Genomic DNA, 10,179 nt, shown 5'->3' on the forward strand with positions numbered 1-10,179 from the left:
GAAGCAGACGACTTCTCAAAAATTGTAGACCAGTGTAATTTGTCTAGGTCCCTCTGTATCCTATCCCTACCCTCCAGCGTATCTACCACTCCTCCCAGTTTAGTGTCATCTGCAAACTTACTGAGAGTGCAGTCCACACCATCCCCCAGGTCATTAATGAAGATATTGAACAAAACCAGCCCCAGGACAGACCCTTGGGGCACTCCACTTGATACCGGCTGCCAACTAGACATGGAGCCATTGATCACTACCCATTGAGTCCAACAATCTAGTCAGCTTTCTATCCACCTTATAGGCCGTTCATCCAGCCCATACTTCTTTAACTTGCTGGCAAGAATACTGTGGGAGACCATATCAAAAGCTTTGCTAAAGTCAAGGAATAACACATCCACTGCTTTCCCCTCATCCACAGAGCCAGTTATGTCCTCATAGAAGGCAATTAGGTTAGTCAGGCATGACTTGCTCTTGGTGAATCCATGCTGAGTTATCTGAGTATATCTCACTTAACCATTTCGTGACATTGCAGGGGACTCGGGCACTTATGCACCTTGGTCCCTCCTATTCTCTGCCTGCGGCACATCATAGTCTTGTCTCCTGCAGGCTGTCATAATTTGGTCTCATTTCAATTGTTGGGTTTAGTGTGCGGGTGCTGGGTGGCACTGGTGGTCTGTGATAGACAGGTCAGACTGGATGATCAGGCGGTCCCTTCTGGCCTTAAACCCTATGACTCTATCCCCAATTATTATTACTATTCATAATAATAACTAGCTCTTAGATGGAGCTTTTCATCAGTAGAATAGTCTTTCTTTCCTTTTTTATTTCCTGTAGCTAGCTTGTATTGTGGGGGCGGGGGGGGGGGGGGGAATGGGGGAAGGGTGAACACAGAGATATGGAGAAGAATTTGTGTGTGTTTGGATGCACGTGCATATTCTTGTGGCTGTGCATGTGTATTTCCATGCATAGGAATATGTGTGTCTGTGTGTTTATATGTATGACTCTATGTGTATGCATGCACCTACACGTGTGTGTTTGCATGGGATGTTCTGTGTTTGTGTCAATCTCCCTCTGCTTTCCCTCCGCCCCCCCTCCACCCACACACACTATGATATAAACAAACCTGCCTCTGGACATGTCATGGCTTAAAATAGATGTTCATATATCAGCCTTCCTACAGCAGCAGCGGCGGCGGCAGCAAGAGCTGCAGCAGTAGGAAGACATGGCCGACTGGATCTGACTAGAAAACTCACCCTGAGCTGAGAAAACACAGCCTGCACAAAGGTAGAGTAACGGGGGTAGGTGTCTCCCTCCTGCCTCCCGTTTGTTTGTCTTTCTGTCTCTTTGCTGAGCGTGTGGGGTTGGGCAGCCTGCCTGGGTGCGATAACATCTATGCAGAGCAGCCGTGTGTGTAGGCAGGGTTTGTCTGTCTGTCTGTCTCTCTCCTCCCTCCGAGCGCAGCGTGAGAATGGCAGGGGTGGCAGAGGCAGCCATGTACCTGTGAGCAAGAGTCGCTGCATGCAGTAGCTCACCCTGTGTTTTAATAGAGGAATGGGCCACATCTCCCAAGTAGCAATGGTGCTTTGGGAATTTGCTCTGGGTCTTGTATATCAGGTAGCAATTGGTGATATTTACCAGCTAGAGCCCACTGCACATCAGCACCCAGTGGGTGTTGGAGGAAGAAGATGAGGGTCAGATACATGGGTGAAGCCTATCGAGGTTCATGCCAGAGTGGATCTGTCCCACCGATTCTCAGGCTTGTCTCCACTGCAATCAAAGGTGGGTTTGCAGCTCAGGCAGGCATACCCCTGCTAGCTTTAATCTAGCTAATGCAGCTAAAACTAGCAGTGAAGACGCAGCAGCACAGGTGCAGTATTGCCAATTCCAGAGATCAAAATTCAGGAGTCGGGGCCACCAAAATCATGAGATTGGCCCAAAAATCATGACATTTTTAAAAAAGATGTTTTTTTAAATCAGTCTCTTGATATTTGAATTCCCCCTGTCCATCATCAGGCATGTGCATGTGACCATTAGTGTCACCCACTCTCCCCCGTATACTGGATAAGGTGATTTTGGCCCCTGCTGCAGGAACTCTTACCCCCACATCTGCTTATCTCCTGCCCAGCAATTAATCCTGTCCCCCAGTCCCCCATCAGTTCTGTCCCCACCCAACCCCACTCAATTCAGCCCCAAGCCCCCATCATCTCCACCCCATCATCTCCACCCCCCTGCCCTATCGACCCCCACTGCCTTCAGTTCACCCTCCCAGCACCACCCCATCTGCTCAGAATCCACCATCAATACAGGCCCCCTACTCCATCAGCCCACCCACCCTCCTCACTTCAGCCCCCCTGCAGCCCCCAGCCTCATCTCTGCTCCTTAGGGTTCTTCACCCTCCCTAGGCCTGGGGGGCTGCAGTGGGGTTCCCTCTCCCACTTACCAGACCAGCAGGGGAGCAGCCGCCTGGGGCTGACAGCTGGAGTCCTGGCTGCGCCTGGGGCTGCTGGCAGAATTTCTAAATAAAATTAAGCCTCACTTTTAGAACTGTCAAACGTGGGGATTTTTTCCCCCCAGTGATTCAATTACTTATTTGAGATTTGGCCCTGCCCCCCTTCTTTATGTCTCAGATGAAGTTTCTCTTCCCTGCTGGGTGTAACCGTGCTGTCTCTTCCCTCTACTTGATAGCTTGATGGCTTTGTTTATCTGATATGTAAATGAATTCTCATTGTCTTTCAAAGTACTTTGGAAGTAACTGCCCAGTGGAGAAAACACATTCCTTTGTTTAAGGTGGGGGTAACTCCTGTTGGACTGGAAACCCCATTTTAAGAATGTGGCGGGGCTGGAAAAAAAAAATTCTGACATCTGAGAGTTTTATCACCAGATCACGAGCTCATGAGGCTTCACTCTACTCAGAAATGGCGACTCTCCCAATCGATTCACGAGAGTTGGCACTTTTGCAGGTATACAAACCCACCCAGAACTCTGGATATCTACTTGCATGTGCAGCCTGCACCAGGGTCTGTGTTGACGAGTCTTCGCTGCTATTTTTAGCCGTGCTAGCTAGATTAAAGCTAGTGCAGGTATGTCTACCTGAACTCCAATTACACCTCCAATTACAGTAGGCATACCCTTAGCCAGCCATGGATCTGCTTGTAGCCTTATATTAAGGGGCACGGTATGGGCCAGGCTTGGATGGGCCCAGGCTGAAGGGCCTGCTGCAACATGAGCGGGCAGACACCCCACGGCATTGTGCTGATGATGATCCCAGCTGTGGTGTGCTGCCCACGGGCTTACCAGGTATTTATTCCTAGAGCCAGCAGGTCAAACATTCAGCAGAGTGCAGGAGACATAGGGCCAACTCTGGACCATGGTATACGCTGCTGCAGCTCCTGTTACTATCTGTGGCAGCTGCACCCAGTCATACCAGGGCTGACGGGGAACCCCTGGCTCCAGAATAGTCTATTCCATGCCCTGCACAACCATGTTCAAGGCAGCATCCAAAATACCCTGCAGGGAATAAACTGTTGGGAGACATCAGTAGGGAGGGAAGTACTTAGCAGGTCTCTCTAGATTCCTTCCGAATTCTGCAGTGCCCTCATGATGTTTGCAACCTCTGTGCACAGTCAGGTAAGTGTCTAGGGGTTTTCTTCCTTCCGCACCACCGGCTGCTGGCCCTTGCTGAGGGCAGGATGCCAGACCGACTGAACTGATGGTCTAAGCCAGCAAGGCAAATCTGAGGTCACTCCATTTCCCCTTTTAGTCTCTGAAAACAATTGGCCAGTGCAGAGCCACTGATGGGAACAGAGCTGAGATGTGACACTTTGGACGGGTTCCCAAATGTTTGGAGGCAGCTCCAGGCAACAGCTGAGGCAACACATCAACAGCAGCAGCAGCATTCAGCTCGCTGCACTGAGGAGGAAGGCAGCAAAGAAGAAAAAATGTTCCCAGGGCTGAGGCTTTGTTACTGAGGCCGGGTACATCCTCATATGGGTGGGACTGTCCCGGGAGGCTTGTTGTAGGTGTGAGAAAGGAGGCAGCATGGTCTCGTGGCTAGACCACAGGACTGGGAGTCAGGCCTTTTGGGTTCTATTGCTTAGCAATAAAAGTCTCATGCCCTACGATTAACGCCTCCCACCCCAAACCCAGAGCAGCCTCCAAGCTTTTCAAATGCAGCGGGGGGGTTGCTGTACCAAGAGAGGTTAAGACAGCCTCTCCCTCCTGTTGGTGTCACTAGGCCTGAGTGAACCAAAGTTCTTCCATGTTTAACTCTGATCGACCTCAAAAGCTAGATGCATGGAACGTGTAAACAGGCAGTTATCAGTTACAACCCCCTTCATACTGGTACCAAGCGGTAATAATGAGGCCTGTATGTTTCTGACTGGAGAGGAGATAATAAATCAAGGGGAAACAGGACCAGATAACGGTTTAGAGGAGTGTTACTAACAAGTTAGACTTATAGCTGCCAGAATGGTTTAATTGCTTGAATGTATAAACATGGCTTTTGTAGAAGAAGGGAGAGGGAATGGGGGACGGAGGGGGGGAGAGAAGGGAGGGGGGAAAGTGGGGGGGCTTAGTTGTAAAATGTATAAAGAGAGAAAAACTGTTTGTCTCAGTGTGCTTGATCTGAGACTTGTCTGTCTCCTTGCACCACTTTGAGATCTCAAATAAACTTTGTTTGCTTCTCCACCCTGGTGTGTTTATTGGCGCGAAGCACACCGGGCAACGAACCCCACTGTTGCTGTCCTCGGGCCCTCTGTGCCGGCAACACTCCCATTAGACTATTTTTATTGGTACACGACAGGACGATGCCCAGTGAGACCCCATGTAATACCATATGAAATCCTCCGCCTGCTTCTCCTCCCAGCCCCAGAGCCTGGCACCAGGCCCAGTATCTTCACTGCCTGCCAGCTCCTCCAATCCTAGGTTGGCACAGTCTGCTCTTGAGTTGGCATTGTGACTCTGGCAACCAATGCCCTCTAGCCAGTTCAGAGGGAAGGCAGCAGCTGAGCTACTCCGTCATCCCATAAATAGAAAGCCCTGGGTACTCTGGTCCTGCCAGTGTGGCACTGATCCAGCAGAGAAGAGCTGGAACGTTGCCCCTTTGCCATGAAAGGGAGTGCACAAGTGGGCTGAAGGCTTTGGTGACCCCACTTCCTCCTTTGCTGGGTTCACAGTGCTCTGGCCCCATTAAACTCTCCCCAAATGCGCCACCTTCCAGGAGGGAAGCCGATGATGTACTGCCCCCTCCTGACATTGGGAACCCCTGGGCAGAGAAGGCTGTACACCTGCAGCTAGTTGTTCACATAGTCAGGTTGCTGGGAGGATCGGCAGGGCTGCTTTGAGGTATTCTGATGCACGACCAACTCACCACAGTTCCAGTGGACCCAGCTTGCCCTGGGTCTCCCGCTCAGGAAGAAGCAGCTGGATTTGTGTGTGTGTGTGTGTGTCAGGGAGGCGGGGAGTCTTTGAGCTGATCGCTTGTCACTTGGGGAAGGGCTTGGCAATACTCCCATGCCGGGGTCACCTAATGGCATCTCCACTACTTACAGGACGGGACCGTGGGTGACGGCAGCAGCAGCGTTGTTGCCCACAGGGATGCATCGTGGGTCTCTGGAGCTCCAATGGCTTTTATGTCCAGGTTCTCCAGAAGCAGCTCCAGGTCACCCAGCCGGGGGTCTCAGGAAGACGCCAGCAACCACCCCATCCTCAGTGTCTTTGAGCTGGAGAGGCTGCTGTACACGGGGAAGACGGCCTGTAACCATGCAGATGAGGTCTGGCCAGGACTCTACTTGGGAGACCAGTAAGTACGGGCCCAGGGGATGGGAGCACAGGCCCCCAGGTCATGAGGGGAAGTGGGAATTGGTGGGGATGGGAAGGAAGAGGGAAAGGGACTCAGTAGCATAGTTGTGGAAGGGGGCACGGACTGGGGAGGAGACGACTGCAGCGCCACTTTGTGTGTGTGTGTGTGTGTGTGTGTGTGTGTGTGTGTGTGTGTGTGTGTGTGTGTGTGTGTCCTTTCCATTTGGTTAGTGGCACTCAAAAATGGCCCCTGAGGGTAAAGGTATCCATATGAAAAGACCCACCACATATAAACCAGACACAGCAAGCACCCTAGTTTACAGCAAGGGAGATTTAGGTCGTATATTAGGGAAACCTTTCTCTAAGGTAAAACACTGGGTGATTTAATTATAACCAGTTTAAATTATTAACTCATCAGGATGCTTTTACTATGTAAATAACCAATTTCCGTTGATAAAATAATAATAATACTTGGTCAGAATATCCAAGAAAAGAGATATATAGTAAATGAAACAATGAATTCACACGACTGTGGCTCTTCTGGGTAATGTTGATCGCTAATTTGGCTCCTGAATCACTGAGGTCTGAGTATCACTGCTCTAAGGACAGTTAAGCTCTGGAACAGGTTATCTAGGGAGGTGGTGGAATCCCTGTCACTGGAGGTTTTTAAGAACAGGTTAGACAAACAGCTGTCAGCGATAGTCTGGGTTTACTTGGTCCTGCCTCAGCATGGGGGGGCTGGACTAGATGCCCTGGTCTACACTTGGGGGAGATCGACCTAAAATACATAAATTCAGCTACGAGAATATGTATTTAGGTCGACTTACCACTGTGTCTTCATGGCGCTGAGTCGACTGCTGCCACTCCCCCGTCGACTCCGCCTGTGCCTCTCACGGCGGTGGAGTACCGGAGTCGATGGGAGAGCACTCGGGGATCGAAATCGACCCCTGATAAATCGATCGTTAGCCGCCAATCCGGTGGGTAGTGTAGACCTGCCCGATGATTTCTTGAGGTCCCTCCCAGCCTGACATTTCTATGATTCTGTGCTCAAGAGGTCTGGGAAACCAGGGGTACACGATTAAGGGGCACTAGCAGAGCTGTAAAGGGGTAAGGGGAACCCAGACTGGTATAGCAGGGGGGCTGTGGATCAGGATTGAGGCCCAGGATTGGCAGGAGCTGCGTGGGGAGCCCCAGGCTAGAATCACTTGGGGGTGAGAGAGCGAGACAAATGTGTTTCAGAGTGGTAGCCGTGTTAGTCTGTATCAGCAAAAACAACGAGGAGTCCTTGTGGCATCTTAGAAACTAACACATTTATTTGGGCATAAGCTTTCGTGGGCTAAAACCCACTTCATCAGATGCATGGAGTGGAAAATACAGTAGCAGGTATAAATACACAGCACATGAAAAGATGGGAGTTGCCTTGCCAAGTGGGAGGTCAGTCTAACAAGACAATTCAATTAACAGTAGGATACCAAGGGAGGAAAAATCACTTTTGTAGTGGTAATGAGAGTGGCCCATTTCAAACAGTTGACAAGAAGGTGTGAATAACAGTAGGGGGAAATTAGTATGGGGGAAATTAGGTTTAGGTTTTGTAATGACCCAACCACTCCCAGTCCAGAGAAATGTGTGTTGCTAGCTGGGGAATGACAGATTTTTTTATTTTTTTATTTTTTAGTGTACCCACCAGATGACTCCCCTTCCTCCCTACACCTTCTTCTGGCCTGTTCCCTCCAAGCCAAAAATCCATGCTGGCCTGGTCCAAGTAGCTCTCCCCTCCCTAGTACCAGTTCTAGCAGATAATACTTGCACAGTCCACTGTCAAGAAGCACCCCCCGCTCAGCTGCTGCCACATAAGCTCCCCCATTTTAACCCTTTGCTCCCTTCTCCGCAGAGATATAGCAGCCAATCGGCGTGAGCTGGCCCGCCTGCGCATCACCCACATCCTCAATGCCTCGCACAGCAAGTGGAGAGGGGGTGCTGAGTACTATGAGGGCACCGGCATCCGCTACCTTGGCATCGAGGCCCACGACTCGCCCAGCTTCGACATGAGTCCCTACTTCCACCCCTCAGCTGACTTCATCCACCAGGCGCTGAGCGAGGGAGGAGGTGAGGGGCAGAGGAGGGGTTGGAGAAGAGGGAGCAGGGGTTGGGACGAGGAGCTTGGCTGGGCAAGAGGAGAGGCCGTGTCCAACACCCTCATCTCTAGTCGCCTTCTTTCCTTATAAACACGCCACCCAGGTTTCTGTGCTGGAAGCAGTGGAGATACCATTAGCAAGACATGGGGATCCTCACTCCCACCTCCATAGCCCTCCCCCATGTGATTGGCTCAGAGAAACCTCCCAAATCCAGCCACTTCTTGAGTCTGCAAAACTGCCACCATAACACCAAGGTCACCATGTTGGACCAGCACAATGGTCCTTCTAGCTCAGTATCTGGCCTCCTGCTGCACCAGAACAGAGCTACCTCCATCTACACTGGGATCCGCTAGACTAGAGCAATGGTTCAGCTAGCCCAGTATCCCAGCAGCCACCATTCTGGAAGAGAGCCAGGCCCCAATTGTGGGCCATGGCCTGGCTCTTTCATGCCATCCTGCTGGAACAAATAGGCCAGATCTGAGGTGGATCCCTTCCTCTCACAACACTGGGAGTTCCTATGGTGCTAGAGGGTGTAAGCAACCCCTGGCATAAGGGTATGCCAGGGGTGCGGGGTGGATCTAGAGCAGGATGGGGTGGATCTGGAGTCCCCAGACGAGACCAGGATTCAGGAAGTGCATAGGGGGTACAAGCATCTTTGGCCTCCCACACTCAGGAGGCGCAGCTCAGAGTCTGGCTCATAGGGACCGTGGAGTAGGGCAGGTTGAAAATGTTGCTCTCAAAACTGTTGTTCAAAGGAAGATTGAGTTTTTGACTAAACAACATTTTTCACTAAAACTAAAGTATCTGCTTTCCATGCAACGCTTAGTTTTTTCACTGAAAAAAAAAACAAACCAAAAAGTTTTTGATTTTCAACCAAAAACGGAACTATTTAGCCATACACTGGAATACTTTGATTGGAAATGCTGCAGCAGAGCCTCGTAGGAGTTGTAGTTCAGTGGCCTCATGTTCCCATTCTCCTTGTTGAAGCTGGGCTTCATAGCCAGACATCATCTCCCATGATTCACTATGGCTGTGGACTCCCATGATGCATCACCTCCCCTCCCCGAAATGAGAGACTGTGGTGCTGTTATGCTTATAACAAGCACTACAGTGCATCCTGGCAGATGTCATCTGGCCGGTCCACCCAGCTTAGAGAGGAAAATGAAGGCACGAACCATTCAAACTACAGCTCCCACGAGGCACCACAGCAGCATTTCTTAATCAAGATAATTCAGATTTTGATTTTTCAATGAAAAGTCAACTTTTTCCAAGGGAACCCTCCTCCCCTGCCATTGTGTGACCATCTGCCCCATCTAGCCCTGTATCCTAACTCCTGCGCTGGAGTGACCATCTCACCCACACTGTTATAGGACTGTTTCCTGGATTTCCCTAACCCCGGGCAGTGGGGCCTTGGGGCTGTAGCCCCTCTGTGACGCAGCTCCCCTTCTCTCCGCAGGAAGGATCCTCGTCCACTGTGCTGTCGGGGTGAGCCGCTCGGCCACCTTGGTCCTCGCCTACCTCATGATCCGCCACCGTATGACCCTGGTGGAAGCCATAAAGACTGTCAAGGACCACCGCGGCATCATCCCCAACCGGGGCTTCCTGCACCAGCTGGTCTCCCTGGATAACTCCCTGAGGCTGAAGCGGCGAGCATGAGCGGGCAGAGGAGGGGGCGCTGTTCAGCATCCGGTGCTCAGCCCAACCCTACTGCCAACTGAGCAGCAGACACAGGGCTTTCATCATGGGGCAGGCGCTTGCCAGGTGCAGCTGGACTCCCTCGGCCCATGTCCACCCTGTCCAGTGGGGTCCTCAAGGAGTGGAAGCTATTCAGAGGGGCCTCCAACCTGCAGCCCTGTGGTCTATGGAGGCCTAACATGCAACCTCCTTCCAGGCTGCAAGACTTAGAGGTGCACCCTGGCTTTGGGAAGCCCACGTGGGTTGGTTCTGCCAGCGGGCACACCCAGGCAGCAAGCCAGCCCTGCCTGTCGTTGCTGTGAGATCCAATCTGTGTGCATTTATTGGTGGCAATGAGAATTAGGCATGGCCCATGGTGTCGTAGACTAGGGGTGCCCTCAATGTAAAACATTTACCTGTCAGAATAAAGTTACTGCAGAGGAAAAACATATGGCCCCCTTTGTGTGCTTTGGAGCATCTTTGCCCAGACCCCAAAGGAGATTGAGAGATAGGTTCTAGACCATGTGTATTCAGGGATCACATCCCACCAAAGAGCTGAAATGCTGCTGCCTCTTCA

At 51.2% G+C, this 10,179-nt stretch overlaps 1 protein-coding gene across 1 annotated transcript; it reads left to right on the forward strand.

Annotated features, from left to right (window-relative positions):
• Positions 1 to 2,909: 2,909 nt before the first annotated feature.
• On the forward strand, positions 2,910 to 9,584 carry DUSP26 (dual specificity phosphatase 26). The gene is made up of 4 exons (XM_065399524.1): positions 2,910 to 2,954; positions 5,544 to 5,794; positions 7,685 to 7,899; positions 9,385 to 9,584. The coding sequence occupies exons 1-4, from the start codon at positions 2,910 to 2,912 to the stop codon at positions 9,582 to 9,584; spliced, it is 711 nt and encodes a 236-aa protein (XP_065255596.1).
• The last annotated feature ends 595 nt before the right edge of the window (positions 9,585 to 10,179 follow it).

This window comes from Emys orbicularis, chromosome 2 (assembly GCF_028017835.1).
Source record: "Emys orbicularis isolate rEmyOrb1 chromosome 2, rEmyOrb1.hap1, whole genome shotgun sequence".
NCBI lineage: Eukaryota > Metazoa > Chordata > Testudines > Emydidae > Emys > Emys orbicularis.